The following is a 16828-nucleotide window of genomic DNA, read 5'->3' as shown; positions in this document are numbered from 1 at the left end:
AAATGCGTTGTTCACAAATAATAATGTTGAAGGACTATATTGGCATTACGTACAAATGCGTTGTTCATTACGTGCAATCATACATAATTAAGAGTAACAATTATAATGATCCTATTTTTGCTAATAATCCTATGATTTATTGTTTTTAACATAATAAATTATTGGATATTACATTTCACTCTCCTGGCTATGATTTGAGTTTTTTTTTTTAAAATTTTGAAAATAAGGAGGATTGTGCCAAACCGGTGCGTCATTCATTCGTAATATACAAAACCCGGGCTTCTCTCTCTAAAGTCTAAAGCGCAAAAACGCAGGTTTTTCAGCTGCGAGATTTTGATACATTTACAACGAATTACATGACTCAATTACCCGCCGATAAGGTATATTTTTAACTCTTCCTACTTATTAATCCCCCATTTTTTCAAATTTCTTTAACTCTCTACTCTCCCCCTTCTCTCTAGGGTTTCTGATTCTCTCCTCTTTCCTTTCCATGGCTTCTTACTTCTCTCTTTCTCGCAGTTCTCACGTTCTAATTCTTTCCCTATGGATTCAACGGCTGAGATTGAATCCGATCGGAAAAGGTCAGCGGATGATCGAGGATTCGAAATCCCGGTTTCTAAGAAGGCGCGGCGGGGAATGATGATGATTAGGAATGTGAAGGAAGTAGCTGAGATGGTGCTTGTACTCTCTGCTTTAGGGAGGATGAGGGGAGGTAGGGGTCCTACTGCTGCTGAGAAGGAGATGGTGGCAGAGGCCAGGGACAGATTGGCTGAGCTGTGCTTGAAATTTGGGCCCAAGGATGTGTTTCCGAGTGATGCTTTTGGTGGTGTTATTGAGGATCTTGGGCTTAATAAGCTGAAGGAACAGAGTTTAGGAATTTGGCCTCCCAAAATGTCTATTGCTGAGAAGCTACTCCTTGCCAAAAGAAAGGTATAAAAGGTTACGTTTGCTTTCCACTTGCAATTTGAGTCATGACACTATAAAAAAGAATGATATATTTATTACATACGCCGGATTTAGCCAGTGGCTGAACTATTTCTGGTAAAAAAGGGTTCAATTCAATCTCCTTCGCCAGATAATTGTACTGCGTTATTGGTAAAACGACATTTTTTTTGTATATATAACTTGTTGAATCCCCTTAAATAAAGAAAACTTTTAGTGTTGTGTTTTCTGAATTCCCTTGTTAGAATTTTGGTTCGTCCACTGATTTGGCCATTTAGTTTGGCTAGCATTGTTTGTTTGTTTGAGGGTGATTGTCGTATGGGAAAGATTGTATTAGCCATTTAGCGTGGCTTGCATTGTTTGTTTGTTTGAGGGTGATTGTCTTATGAGACAGATTCTAAAAGAACTTATAGCTCATGTTTGGTCACCCGAAAAGATTATAATTGAAGCTTGGAGGTCTTTAGCATTTGAGTTTTGAAGGATAATTGTTAGATCAAGTGGATGTAAATTTTTTCTGGTTAATTTGTTTCCCTTCGTCTGTAAAATGTACCCAGCTAGGAGTATTGGATCTGACGAGGAGCAAGTTTACTGCTTCTAGATAACCAAATGAAGTCAAGTTAGCCTGTTGAGTTGCCTCTTGTATGTCTAACCCAGTTCCATTTTTATCTTTTTCCTTTCTGCTTTTAGATGGAAAAGACACAGGAATTTTCTCTACCCTTTGCCAGCTATTCATCTCAAAGGTCTCAAACTGCAGTGGGTACAGCAGCTGAAAGCCATAATGCATCACACACTAAGATGTTTCCTCAACCAAGTCAAACGGTAAATTCATCAGGAAGCTTCCAACCTGCTTCATCTTTGGGACATGGAACTCCTGTAAGTTCTGCATCTTTACCCTATCAGCTGCCTACCAGTGAGGTCAGGCCTTCAATCTCCGGTGGAGTGGTCTCTGGTAATCTTGTAAGGGATTATTCTTCACCAGCACCTCCCGGAGTTGGAAGACCACATTTCCGAATGGATGGACGACCAAGTGGATCTTCCCATACTTTGCAAGTTCAAGGTAACAAATATGTGTTCATCTAAAACGTCCAAGGTTCTTTACGATCCTAGTTTGTTAAGTGATTCCTTCAATGCGGAGCTTTACCGACTTGTCGAGAAAAAGGGGGAAGTTGTCCAAATGACGTGTAGGTTAGAAATGGACGATAGCTTGTGTAGATTGTACAATTGCTTCACTTTAACATCTTCTAGCTTCAAATAAGTAAGAAAGAGTGTTGGGTGAATTATTAGGTTGAACATGCTTAATTATCAGCAAGGTTATCATCTAGGTTCAGAGTTCTCCTTTGAGTACCATTCTGTTAGAAGCTTAGGTGATCCTTCGTTCTACTCTAACTAATCTACGTGTTCGCCTGTTCTTTTCAATAATACATATACAGACCTAGTTTTCTGGTCATGCAACATGGGAGTTGGCTTTGCCAGCATTTTGTCTTCGTGAATGTTTTCCTTTGAATTTTTAACTTCTATTGGCTTTTCATTCTGAACCCTCTGAAGCTTATTGGTATGTAGCAGCTACTGGCAATCATTCAACTGTCAAAACTCCAACTTGGTCGGTGCAACCTCCATCAGTTTCCTCAGTAAAACTTGGGGCAGATAACAAGGCGACGCCACATGCATCTATTGAAGTTGAGGGAGGTGCTGAGGTTAGGTCAACGACGGTACCACAAACACTATCTAGGCGATTTATTACTCAGAGCACAACTGGAAATGTACCAAGCGTATACCCTCATTTACAAGGCGCAAGCACTATTCAGGCTCCTCCTTCGAGCAATACTCATTCTGAGATTGGCAAGCTTGTTCAGAAGTTTTTACAACCCCTGCTTCCTGAGCGGCTTGCATGGACTGCACCATCCCGTGATTACATGAATAAGACTTTGACTTGCCAAATGTGCAGGTCAACAGCAAATGAGGTTGACAATGTACTTATCTGTGATGCTTGTGAAAAAGGCTATCACTTAAAATGTCTTCAAACAACAAGTCAAAAAAGTATTCCTAGAGGGGAATGGCATTGTGGAAAGTGCTTGGCGATAACCAATGGCAAGCCTCTGCCCCCTAAATATGGTCGTGTGATGCGGAACATCAACGCCTCTAAAATGCCTACAATTGCAGCTGGGGTTCAATCATCTCCAGATAGAAAAGGCTTTGGTCCGAAAGAGAAGGCTAGTCAGTTGAACATTATGGGGAATGGATATGTTACATTGCAGAATTCCACTACCATTGGTATAACGAATAATCTTAACCATCTACCATCTGGGCCAAAGATGGAAAATGACAAAAGAATAGGGGGAGCTGATTATATGTCCATTAAAGGAAATATGGAGAGTAAAGTTTCTTCCGCAACCTATTCAACTAATTTGACTTCTGGCAACTGTTCCAATAATTTGTCAGTATCTTCCGGTGATAACTGTCTCTCTCCTTCTCCTCACCCATTGGTTCATAGATCTTTTGAAGAGAAGGTGGTTGAAGTGAAAACTCTGCCTCCTACAAAATTTGAAACAGTTTCCAAGTCATGTGATCTCTCACAACCCTTCAATCACCTAGAGGCCAATGACCTTGCACGACTAGAAAATACTATAGAGATACCTTCCCAGCAGTTTCCTGGTAGTCAGTCCATGGTCAGTGATTCCAAGGAATCTAGTGCTAGAGCAAGTTTAGCTAATAGTTCAAGTGATGAATGTAAACGAGAAGATCAAGGTGTTGGACGGACAAATCTTGACGAAACTCCTATTGCCAGTGATGGCGATGCTGAATGTAGCTCTACATCGGATCTCTTTCATACCGTTGATTGGATCGGCAATGTGCTTCAAGTTGCAGACGAGAAACATTATTACCAATCTTGTCAGCATAATGGGTTCATATACAATGTTCAGGAATATGCTCTTATTCGGTTTGAGGAGGAGAGATTGATTCCTTCAAAGCTTGTGGTAAGGATTTGAGTTCATTAAATTTTAACCAATTTCCCCATAAAAAAGTTATTGTTTGCAATATTATGGACTTTTCAAGTAAAAATGTACTGAGCATTGCTGTTACTATCTTTGAAGGGGAGCCTTGGTGCAACGCCAATGCTGCCACATGTGACTAGGAGGTCATGGGTTTAAGCCGTGGACACAACCTCTTGTAGAAATGTAAGGTAAGGTTGTGTGCAATAGACCCATTATGGTCCGGCCATTCCCCAAACCCACTCATGACGGAAGCTTAGTTCACCGGGATACCCTTTATTATTGTTCCTATCTCTGCATTTAATGGAGTTAGCACTGCTCCAAATTCTGTATGGATTAGGTTCACCAATGAGACTGTAACCTGTGGCATCTGAAGCCACCTCATGGAACTTTGTCATTGATTTGTGCACGTTAATTTATTGAATGCAAGTTTTCCCATTTTTGCCTCCAAGTTGGCGTAGTGCCTTTGAACATACACAATTTTACAGACATACATGCATACACAAATGATACCTTGCCTATGTATATATGCACGTGATTGGTGGTGTCAATCTGGGATCTTCTTTCCTAAAGTTAAAATGTTTGGACCAGCTATGATTCTTGCAATACTGTTTTCCCAGTGAGCAATGGAGGGAACGTTTTACTCCTTGCTATAAAATGGATGTCTATGGCAGTACTTGCTTACAAATTCACTTCTTTGGTATTCTTGCTAGCATATACACACTCTCTTTTCATATGTATCCTTGATGTTCACATGGAAAAACCTTTTCCACTCCTTTCAGGCTATGTGGGAGGATATAAAAGCAGGAAAGAAATGGGTTACTGTCAATCGGTGTTACTTCCCAAGGGACTTGCCACAGGGCGTTGGCCGCCCATGTAGCTTGGAAAGCAATGAGGTAAATAACTTATGCTGTAGGCTGCTCTCATAGCTTCCATTGATCTTATTTTTTTGAAAAAGGATAAAGCCAAGTGCCGATTCGTTTTTATGATCCGAAAGAAGAATTGGAAGATGAGTTAGGCCAATTTGTTGGGACTTATTTGCTTTTGGGGCCATAAAGGGTGTTTTCTTCTTTTGGTCAATTTTTGAAGTGGGTATATTTGCCATGGCTTTGTTTTCTTTTCTCGTTTGTATCTTTATTTTGGCCCTTAAAAAGGGTTGCTCTTGAGTAAGGGTTGCATTTACCTTGATAAAAAGCGGAAATTTCTAATTGCCCTCCAGATTTCAAATTTCTTAGACCAATATTTTCCAGGATTCAAGAATGTTTTTACTCCTGCTTTATGTGTTTCTTATATGGAACAAATATGATAACACCAATTAAAATATAATATCTGTGTTTTGTAGACCTCCATTATAAGTATCAAGGAGCCGGATTTGCTTTTGTGTTAATTTAGGTGTCTCCCGTCATCCATCTCCCTTCCAATGGAGAATTTAGGTGTCTCCCGTCTGTACTACTCATTGCTTACATAAAAGTATTTTCTGCCTGTTTTTGGTCCCAAGTGATGGAGGAGAATGAGTTTTGAGTACTTGGATCTTTGACGTGCTGTTTCTGTGTCTGGTATGAAGGAAAACATTTTCTGGAAAATGTTTTCCAATTTTTCCATGCTTGGTTAGATCAAATGTTTTGGAAAATATTTTTCTCATGAACTCATACATATACATATATATTTTCTACTTGCTAACCAAACGCTAAAAAATATTTTCCGGAACACTTTTTCACTCATCAACCAAAACTGGGAAAATAAGTGATAAAATTACTCATTTTCCAGCAAAACATTTTCAAGGAAAATATTTTTCAAGGAAAACACTTTCTTCCATACCAAATACACCCTCAGTCAATTTATCTAGCATATGTGGTTTGTAGATCTCCATTATCTATAGCAAGGAGGCGACTTGATTTTGTGTAATTAAGGTCTCTCCCTTCTTCCATCTCAAAAAGGTCCTCCCATCTTCCATCTCCCTCCCAGTGGGAAATCTGCACCCCTTCTCCCCGGGTATCACTTTGCTGCGTCTTGCCTCCCTATAGGTGCCTTCGGAAGGTGGGGAGTGAAAATCAGTGAACATTTCTGCACTACCTAACTTATATAAAAAAGTTTTGCACTACCTGTTTTGAACCCAAGTGATGGAGGAGAATGAGATTTGTGTACTTGGTTTGTGGACCTACTGTGTCAGTCAATTTGGAGAATTTTTACAAACTTATAATGCTTGGTAGTATTTTTTTCTGAGAAGGAAAGAAAGGGAATCAGTAATGCTCGATAGTATTTAAATTAGTTAATTAAAGACTTGGGGATTTCTATGGCATGAGCTTCGGATTCCAAATTAATCTCTTTTCAGTTAAAGTTTTATTTTTCGATGCTGAGAAATATATTTGACATTTCTATTTGGGTATTGTCATCTAGGAAAGTGAGTTAATCTCATTTAGGGTCCAAATTGATATTTCTAACCTATCCTTGTGCTTTATAGATTTTTTCCTATCAGGAATCTAGTGTTGTAAGTGGCAATGCTAAGATGCTAAAGTACTCGAGCTTTTGGGTTCTATTATTTGGGAAAGTGAGTTAATCTCATAGAATAAAGCTTAGTACACTCCTCGTTCCATTTTATATGACGTGTTTGATTGGATAGTTAGCTTAAAATTTGATTTGAATTATATTTATTAGTGTGTGGAAGAAAATAATGAGGTAGTGGTTGAAAAGTTAGTTTGGGGGAAAAAGTCCCATCAAATCTTTAAAATTTGAATACGTAAATGAATTTGATATCTTGAATGTTATGAACTTTTTATCAAGAAATGTATCTGTGAGGTTTAGCACATTCCAAAACGTCATATAGACAGTATATATCGTTCTTCCTTATTGGTGAAGTTGCAACTTGGGTTAGATTGAAGTTATTTCGTTTGAAGCTATAATCCTCACCTGGTGGATTACTTTTATGTTTGTCATTCCATAAAAGAAAAAAGTTAGTCCTTTATTTCATGTTACACTATTTAAAGCAGCTGTTTAATTGGTAGCAGAGGATCTTCCATGAGATTCCAATTAATTTGTTGATAGAGCTATAAGATCTTGTGGAAAATGGATTGCGTATTTGCTTACCCACTCCGCAAAAAAAAAAAGCTATCTATTTTTCTACTTCAGCATGTAGCGATAGAGTTGCATGCTATAAGATAATAAGATTCCTTTACATCATTGCTTTTTCTTCCACAGGTTTATTTGTCTAATTGTAGTAGCACTGTGATGGCTGGCCAGATAGAAGGTCCATGCGAAGTACTTCCTTCGAGCAAGTTTAATGAAGAAAGAGAGAAGGTATCTCGCCTAGAAACAAGGTCTAATGGTGGATTACGGCCTCTCTACATATGCAAGTATGTTGATTAGATCTGCTTTTGCACCTTTTGTTGGTTGATATGGAGCAATTCATTGGATAGTGCATGAATAGATGATTCTCCTTTTTGTTTTTACTTTGATCTGGCATGAGTCACTGTACGTTGTTTAGTCTAAATGGAGCATGAGCAAACTTAACTCTGTTTCATGGTTTCACTTGGTGATGGGTCAGTAAAAATTCATATTCAATGCTGATTAATGGTGATGCAGAAGAGATCCCCTTAAAACGCTGGAACATGATTATGTAGTTCAAGGAACTTACTTTTATCATCTTGTGACTTGTGTACAATTGATTAGCTAAATGCAGAGACAAATTGGGGATCCCAGATTCCACACTAATAGCTCTAAATTTCAGTTTACGTTGCTGATTTCCCCCCCGTTTTTGGTAAGTAACTTAATCAAAATTTATTGATGCAGATGGATTTATGATGAATCGAAAGGGCTATTCCGTGACATTTCCTGGTGATTTAGGGTCAGATGGCAATCTTCTGTATGTTGCCACTGTTTCTTGGCTCTTCTCTCTGATTAGGTACAGATCCATTTCTGGTTTCCAAGCTCTTTTAATCTGTTCAGAATGTTAGTAGTGTGTCATTATCCCCCTTCTGCTTCCCTGCAACCTCCTTTTATTGGGTGCTTGTGTGGGCTCCATGACAGGTTAAACCTCACTGCCATTTTGTTTTATCAAGTAATAAAGCTCAATGCCATTTCTGAATTTGAAGTTTGGTTTCTGCCTCAATTTAAACATACATCATTCCTTTTGTGTGACAAAAAATAAGGAACTTCAAATAATAGGAAACTACCTCCATACAATGAAGAAGGCTTATTTTGGATACTTGTGTCTTCTCCATTCATATTCAATGAAAACAAAAATGATCTCTACCTGACTATATTGTTTTTTGCTTTTCATATTTAATTTATTCCAACTAGGTGTTATTTTCATCTATCTTTCACTCAGTCACTTGTTTCAGCTGTAACAATCTTTTCTCTTTCACTTATAAGGTAGTATTAGTTATTTGCTTCCATTTTAGTGTCGTACATATGAACTTTTATGTTACTCTTTCCCAGAGTTTGTGTCTTGTCTCATTTACTGGAGGTCAAGTGATCAATCGTTATTTATTGAAAAAGAGAAAAGTGATAAGTTGCTGCAGTTAAATGTGATTAATTTGTTCCTCATCCAAAAAGAATATGATTAATTTGTTTTGACTAGAAACTGCAGAAAATACTGGATGCTGCAACTTCTTTCACACTTAAATAACGGAAAATGGCCAAATTTACCCTTCAACTATTCGACATAGACCATGTTTACCCTCCGTTAAATTTTGGTACCAATCAAGTCGTTGCCATCTAAATTTTAGACCACTTCTACCCCGTAAAACTAACGGATTCCACATCCTATACATAAACCCACATAAATAATATTTCTTTTGTTGAGTTCGACAACCAGGTGGAAACATAAAAATCCCACCCCACCCTTCTTCCCTCCCCCACCCTACTTTTCTTTCTTCTCCACCCCATGTTTCCCTTGTCACTCTTCTGCCATGAAAGACTCAAAAAGCTTCCACAAATATTGGCAAGAAAAATTTGGAGAAAAATCTACAAACATCATGAAGCAAAAATGAAAGAATAAAAAAGCTTCCAGAAACATGAGCGAGTAACATTTGGAAAGAAATTAGGAATCTGCAAACCTCAGAAAACAAAAAGCCAAAAAACGAATCAGAGCCCAATTTTCTTAATTGACAAACTGGTTTTGTGGAAAAAAAGAAATTGGCTGCCGAAAACTTGTCGAAAAACTTCTCTGGTGTCCTCCATGGATTTCGGTAAAGATCCTTCATTTTTATCTAAGCCCAATTTTCTTAATCAACAACTTAATTGGTGTTTTTCACTCCTTGGTTTTTGGAATTTGATTCATAACAGTGCATTTTGGATCAATTTTTATATGATGATATTTTGGCTTTTGCTGAAAAGTAAGTCTTGAAATGGGTCTTTCAGGAAAGAGAGGGTTGAGGAAGGAGGAGAACGAAGAAAGAGAAAGAGATAGAGAAAAAAGAAAGAAAAGGATAATAAAAGGGCACACAACTAATTAAGTGTAATTAGTATAGTATAACTCTTTCTTGTTTTTTATTTTATTTTCGTCTTTCTGAGCCGAGGGTCTATCGGAAACAGCCTCTCTGCCCCTATCGGGGCAGGGGTAAGGTCTGCGTACACATTACCCTCCCCAGACCCCACTATGTGGAATTTTACTGGATAGTTGTTGTTGTTGTAGTAGTATAGTATAGCACTCAATTCTGTGGGTTAATCGGTTAGCTGGGTTGGTTAATGTGTTAGTTGGGTCGGGTTAAATAGGTTAGTGGGTTTTTCTTCCCACCTAGACAGCTTATGTAGACAGCTGTTAGTTTTAGGGCAATTGTGGTCCAAAATTAGACGGCAAAGACTTAATTGATTTCAAAATTTAACGGAAAGTAAAACTGGTATATTTCGAATAGTTGAAGGGTGTTTTTAGCCCTTTTCCGTTTAAATAGAGCATAAATCTAATCAATGAGTGGAGTCCAAGATACTCACTTTTGGATTGACAGATCATGTTATTCTAATTGAGTACGTTTAAACCGAGATAGTCAATTATCTTGGAGAATTTGAACTACTTGTGCTATAAAAGTGGCTCTCATCGCTGTTACCTTCCCCAAAAAAGTGGCTCCCATCTAGCTTTTCTAATAAAAAAAATATCGGAAGTATCTTGAAGGCTGTCCTTGTAAAAAGAAAGTGTTTTGAGGATTGTACTTAGTTTTTTCCCCTTTTGGGTGTAAGTGATTCGTTTATAGGACATCATAAAAGGAAATTAAAGGCGTTGTTGGGAACGAGGGAGTGCTGTAAGCGTGCTGAACTCCTCTGGCTGAAAGCTTTCCACGAACTTGCTCTAACCTCCATTAACCTGTCAGTTATCGGGCCTCTTTAATGTCCTGTGAAGCTATCATCATGGTTGATGGTCCAAACTTGAGCCTCCCATTGCTAAAAAAATTGCATAAACTGAAATTGTGTGCAAGGTGCTAAACCTGGGAAAGAAGAGGGAAATGAGGGAACAACATGAAGAAATCTTTTTTCCCTGAAAAGTAAAGCTCTTAGGGCTCGTTTGGTACGAGGGATAAGGAATAATTAATCATGCGACTAAATTTAAGAAGAGTTTATCCCATGTTTGGTTGGTAGAAAACTGTGGTATAATTAATCCCGGGATTAGTTATTTCGAGATTGTAGTTTTTTTTTATTCCGGAAAGATGGAATAACTAATCCCGGGATAACTAATCTCGGGATAATTAATCCTGGGATAACTTCTTTCTAACCAAGCGACTCCTTAGTCATTACATAAGCTATTGTAAAGATATTTTTCTTATAGTAGTTCAGTCTCCTTGTGTTTGTTTATGACTTTGACTTGCATCTTATTCTCTCCGAACATGCAGCTTATTGAAGCACTGGCCCCTCGAGCATTCTGGAGGAAGTCTCTGATGGTTTACACTTTACAACAGGTAGCTTTTGTCCTTTTTTTCTCCCTCAAGTTATAGTCATTGAAGAGGCTGCAAGCAAGTCTAGATTTGATCTATGATAACAGCCACCCCAAGAGAGCAATAGTTTGTATATTGTTGGTTCAGAAAATTATGGAATAAAAGTTACCTTGCTTTTCGGCCTTTGCTTGGCATTCTTCTTCTCAGTTGTCTGTCTCTGCATTTTCCTACCCGAATGCATTCGTTGCTAAATAGATTTCTTCTTCTCAACACGTCCGGAGGAAATTGTTAGTTGGCCTCAAGGTAGTTGCTTTCCTGCACTTTTGAGTTATTATCCCTGACTAAGACCATCTCCAATCCTAACACCAAATTTCACACTAAAATGATGCAACATCAAATTTACTCCAACCATTACACCATTTTTTACACCAAAAAAATAATATTTCTTCCCTCTCTTCTATATTATATTATTATCTTCTATCTAAATTTTATTTTTTATTTCCTTCAAACAAATACTATCTTTTTTTCTTTTTTCCATATTCATTATATATAATTCATATTCACCACTTATTACAAAATTATTTTAAAGGATAAATCAACTAAAAGTGAAATCATTGATATAAATATAATATATACAAAATTAATATATCAAAAAAATAGGATATAAAATTAAAATTATAAAGATCTTAATATAAAAATTAATTATATACACAATATATGATAAATTAAAAGTCCATAAAATAAAAAAGATGAATAAAATAATAATAAATCAAATTTGATGTGATGAATAGTGTTGCACCAAATTTGGTGCAAAACTATTCATCCACTATAATGGTGCAAGATTTGGTGTTTCATTGGAGCAAAAAAACACCAAATTTTACACTAAATTTGGATTTGGTGCAAAATGCCTAAGGTAATTCCTTTCAACGTGGGGATGCAATCTGCTCAATATAAGTAGCGAGCATTTTGACTGAGCTGTTCGATTCTTTTTTGTTTGAGCTGAAATGTTGAGGATGATATTACTTTTGAAGGTTGGCCAGTTTCTTAGTTGTGAAATGTACAATGGAATAAGTTGAGATGTTAATTTTGGCTGGTTAAGGCCATCTCCAACCCACCTCCATTTTTACCTCCAAACTCCATTTTCGAGTAAAAAATGGAGGAATTTTGCTCCAATCCATCTCCAAATTTGCCTCCATTTTGGAGGATAAACAGTGTCCCTCTAAATTTTTATTCACTCCATCATATTTCCTATTATTTTTTATTATTTAATCCTTTTAATTTATCATATTATATATACCTAATTATGTTTATGTAATATCTTTATAATATTAATTTTACATCTTAATTTTGGCGTATAATTTTGATAAATTGATTTTCGTGCATATATTATTTTTATGTAAAATTGTAAGTTAATTTTATTATAAGTTATAATTGTATAAAAAAATATATAACCATCACAAAAATGAAAGGTGCAAATATAAAATACAAGATGTTGCTAAAGTTGAAAAGTGAAAATTGAAAATACATTAAATAAAAGTACATTAAAATTGGAAATACATTAATTTAAAAATACATAAAAATTAAAATTACATTAAATAACATAATAATTTAGTAGGGAGGCAAGTCATTTTTAGAAACCCCAAAATCATTAAAGAATTGAGTGAATGGGGCAAAAGATTGTTGTGGTTGTGGTTGTGAAAATTATTGGCTTCTTTTATCCATTTTTTATTTTTGTTCTTGTCGCAAAAATTCACGACGAATTTTAAACTACTTGTAATATGTATTGAATTATCTTGTATCTCAATGATTTCACTTTTATTTGAATTATCCATTAATATGTATATCTATAATATTTGCTTATAAATTATATTATTTAAAAAAATTATGGTATAGAATAATTTATTTTACATGGTTATATAAGAAAGAAATATGAATTATATATGGGATGAATAGGTAAAAAAGGAAAAAGATAGGATTTATTTAATGAAAATAAGAAAATAAAATTTTAAATAAAAGATAATAATATAATATAGAAGAAAGAGAAGAATATAAAAAAGGAATTTTTTTTTTGGAGTAAAAAATAGAGTAATGGTTAGAGTTAGTTTACTCCATTTTGGAGTGAAGGGTTGGAGATGGCCTAGCAAACCTGGTTGTAATCTGAATTGAAATCCAGTTGCGCCATTTCATGGGCTAAGAGTTAATGCAGTACCTGACTTATTTAATTTACTACGTATATCTTAATCTAATTGAAATTTGGCTTTATTCTAGATGATCAAGGTTGAGCATTTGAAACTAAAGTTCAACTGTAAACTATCATATATGTAAGTTTATGCTCCTGTGTGAATATGCATGTGCGCCCTTTACATAAATTTAAAAGGTTTTCGGCTTCTTTCTTCGGCCTATATATTCGCGAGGATCTACGAGCCTATGACTGCAACTTAATTTGCAATTGGAATGAAAGTCCAAGAAATTGATGCTCCTTTTGCTATTTCCAACGCCTTGAACTTCAAATCAAAGGTTATATCAACAGCCCTTAACTAAGTTTAAAAAAAATATATATGAAAGTTGAATTTTCAGTTTAATCACAGCAATCAAGTAGTACTACGTTTAGTAAGTACTACCATATTATATTATGAATTGGTCAAGAGTTTGACCTTTAGGAACATCAAAAGTTAATTAATTTCAGTCTCCTTTTTGGGTAGCAGAGAAATCAAAGGTCCGCATTTATTGGAATCTTGTTCTCATGGTGTATTTTAAAATTCGCGTTTCATTATTCTAGTTTTAAACTAAATTTTGATGATGAGACAACAATAACAACATACCCAATATTATCCCACATTGTTGGGTTTGGGGACGGTAATGTGTACGCAGACCTTACCCCTACCTTGTGAGGATAGAGATGTTGTTTCCAATAGACCCTCGGCTCAGGAAAGCATAAGCTCCACATTAACGAAAATATAGACAAGAAGGAACAGTACCAAAAAGTCATATAAAAGCAGAATAAAAACAAGATAGTAAGGTGATCAACAATGAAAGAAAATAACGGTTAGTCATAAAAACCTACTACTAACAAAAAGTGAGACTGCGTGCCAATACTGCTGTTATGAACACTCTTGACTACCTACTCTACTATACTAATCCTCTACCTCCATACCTTCCTATCAAGGATCATGTCCTCGGTCAGCTGAAGCTGCACTATGTCTTGCCTAATCACCTCTCTCCACCTCTTCTGTGGCCTACCTCTACCTCTCCGTAGGCCCTCCAATGTTAATTTCTCACACCTCCTCACCGGGGTGTCTGTGCTCCTCCTCCTCACTTGACCAAACCATCTAAGTTGCGCTTACCGCATCTTGTCCTCAATAGGGGTCCGCAACCACCTTATCGCGAATAACCTCATTTCTGATCCTATCTAACTTAGTTGCATTAAGTTTTGGCCATGGCATTGAAGTCATCACCACAGTTATTATGATGCTTGGGGGACTCAAAAATTTTCTTGTTGAAGATCCCAAGTGGCTGCTAAAAAGTCTTTTAATTCTTCATTTGTAAGTAATGCTTCATGTGCAATGAGGATAGACCAATTGAGATAGTCTATGAAAAAACCCTATTCTTGCTAGAACATGAGTGGTGACTTTAATTAGTTGTTGTGGATATAAGACTACAAGACTTGGCCTTGGTTTCACTCTGCCTGATAAATCCAAAACCAAAACCATGAATACTTTGCCCAACTCCTACAACAGTGTTTTTCCATTAGTAGGGATGCAATAAATTAAAGAGGTTTCGAATTAACTCATGTAAACTCATAGCTAGTACGTAGTTTAGATAATTTTTACCCAAGTTATTAGTGTAAACTTGTCTTATTTTTAAGGTAATTAATTTTACTTATTAGGATAATGTAACACTTCTTTTACATTATTACTTTATAGAAGTTACACTCTTCCAACACGGCATGAAAAGTTAAAGTTGTTGTAGACCTACTTTTTCTTGGACCATCTTCACGTTAAAGCCATGCGTTACTTTTCTTGATCAGCTTGAAAATGCAATTATATGTGCAACTCTCTGCCCCTACAATACAAGGTGTCACCTATTGAATTGAACAGGGTGGAAGGCCAAAAGCCAAAAAATAAAATAAAATGCAATTTATTTGTTTTGGATAAGAAGAAGAGTTGTATTTAAACGTGAAGATATATACTATGATTAATATATGTGCTGCAAATTGTAGAAGAAAAAGACATAAAAGCTTCATGGGAACACAATTATTGTATGGGCGTAGCCAAAACATCGATGGGTTGTTTCATGTCCCTAGTCCCATTTCGACATGCACTAATTGGGAAACACTTATTTACATTTTGAGTATTACGTACCTATCTACTCCTAAATTAAAGTAAGAATATGTTAAATTATAAAATTATTTATATAAGAAACTTATTTTATATATATCGATTTAGAACAAGTATTAGGTACGTGTAATTTTAGTGCATTCTTTTTTCTTTTGCCTTATTTTCTAACTAGGTAGTAGTAGTTGCTTCATATTAAATTCATCGTAAGAACAGAACTAGGGGTGTCAAATGGGCGGGTTGGGTCAATTTTGGGCGGGTTAAAATGGGTTGAGTCAATAATTGGACGGGTCAAATGACCCGCCCAAAAGTTACTTGGGCTAAGATGGGTTGGGTCAAAATGGATTAAAATTCGGGTCATAACCCAACCCGCCCAACTCTTATTAAACGTTAATTAATATATGTTATTTTCTTATAAATTGTATAATTACTAAATAAGGATTTTTTGCTTTTGTTATGGTCATATTTAAAATATTAAACAAAAAATAAAATTATTTCTCAGATATTTTGACAAACTTATTCATGGATCAATTTGGGCTAAAAATTAGCCCAACTTTAATTGGATTGAGATGGGTTGGATCAAGATGGATTAAGTTCAATAAATGTGCGGGTCAATAACCAACCCAACCTTGAACGGGTTGAGTGAGTCATTTGAACTTGGGCCAAATTTGACAGCCCTAAACAGAACATAAGTTTCTTAATTAAGCTGCTAATTAATTGCATGGTCCCTTGAGAACTCTACTATGGACGCATAAGTTAAAACCCCTTTTGGCACAATGATGAGCTCACAGTCATTCGCCTTTCAACTTCCCTTGTTGTCGTTATGAATAATGCTTGATTGAGTTGCAGGCACTGTTATTATAGCTGCCGGACAATAATACGGAAAGGTAAACAGATCGATCTGGGAGGTGGATAGAGGAGGAATTAGAATTTTAAATTTTATTGGTTCTAAATTATAACATAGTGATATCCAGTATTTTAAAAGACGTTTTTGGGACGAGCCTTGAGGCGAGGCACACCAAAAACGTCCGAGGCGATGGTGTGGGGCGAAAAACTCAAGAGGCGTATGCCCAACAATTCAGGGTGTACGCGCAGGCGTTCGGGGCGTACGCCTAGGCGTTTGAGGTGCATTTTTATAGTGAGGCTTAAGCTCCAGAGACCTTTTCATTAAAATAAAATTGTTGAATAAGTCCTTCATATAATACCTAAATTCTCAAAAGTCAGCTTGTAATTACTCCAAAGTTTTAAAAAGGAACTGAAATGTATTAAATTTAAAAGTTAAGACCTTTTTTATTGATTAAAGCCCAAATTTAAGGTCTTTCCCAATTCTTTATCTTGTTCGCTAGTCTGCTAATCTCTCTCAAAACAATGAATATTCAATTTTGTTTTACAATTACAAAGAGAACTTCATTCTCCTTTGTAGCAGCAAGTTCAAAGTTCAAATTGCAGGTTAGTCATCCTTTTTGTTCCTCCATGTAGAAAACTTTCGTTTTGACTCAAGTGCTTATAAGTAGTGTACAATAATTATTTTGACTAGTTTTTTATGGGGATGGAGCGCGCGCACACACAGACACACATATATATATTTCACATATTTATAGTTTTCTTCATTTTTTATGCAATTTTACCTGTTTATAAATATTTACTATAATTATATTATTTTATAAAATATTAAAAATTAAATACCTATGGAACTTACGCC

The 16828-nt window shown here is 36.0% G+C and overlaps 1 protein-coding gene across 3 annotated transcripts; it reads left to right on the top strand.

Moving 5' to 3' along the window:
- The first annotated feature begins 249 nt into the window (after window positions 1-249).
- LOC107832656 (uncharacterized) lies at window positions 250-11062 on the top strand. 3 transcript variants are annotated; one of them, XM_016660517.2, is made up of 8 exons: window positions 250-380; window positions 520-930; window positions 1630-1999; window positions 2506-3917; window positions 4715-4828; window positions 7128-7282; window positions 7719-7830; window positions 10751-11062. In XM_016660517.2, the coding sequence occupies exons 1-7, from the start codon at window positions 357-359 to the stop codon at window positions 7765-7767; spliced, it is 2535 nt and encodes an 844-aa protein (XP_016516003.2). In that variant the 5' UTR covers window positions 250-356; the 3' UTR covers window positions 7768-7830; window positions 10751-11062. The 3 variants fall into 3 exon arrangements, with proteins under 3 accessions (XP_016516003.2, XP_016516002.2, XP_016516001.2); XM_016660516.2 differs by having other exon boundaries at window positions 2503-3917; XM_016660515.2 differs by having other exon boundaries at window positions 2488-3917.
- Window positions 11063-16828: the final 5766 nt, after the last annotated feature.

The sequence above is a fragment of the Nicotiana tabacum genome, chromosome 10 (genome assembly GCF_000715075.1).
Source record: "Nicotiana tabacum cultivar K326 chromosome 10, ASM71507v2, whole genome shotgun sequence".
In the NCBI taxonomy this organism is placed as follows: domain Eukaryota; kingdom Viridiplantae; phylum Streptophyta; class Magnoliopsida; order Solanales; family Solanaceae; genus Nicotiana; species Nicotiana tabacum.
This window is presented reverse-complemented; position numbering and strand designations above follow the sequence as displayed.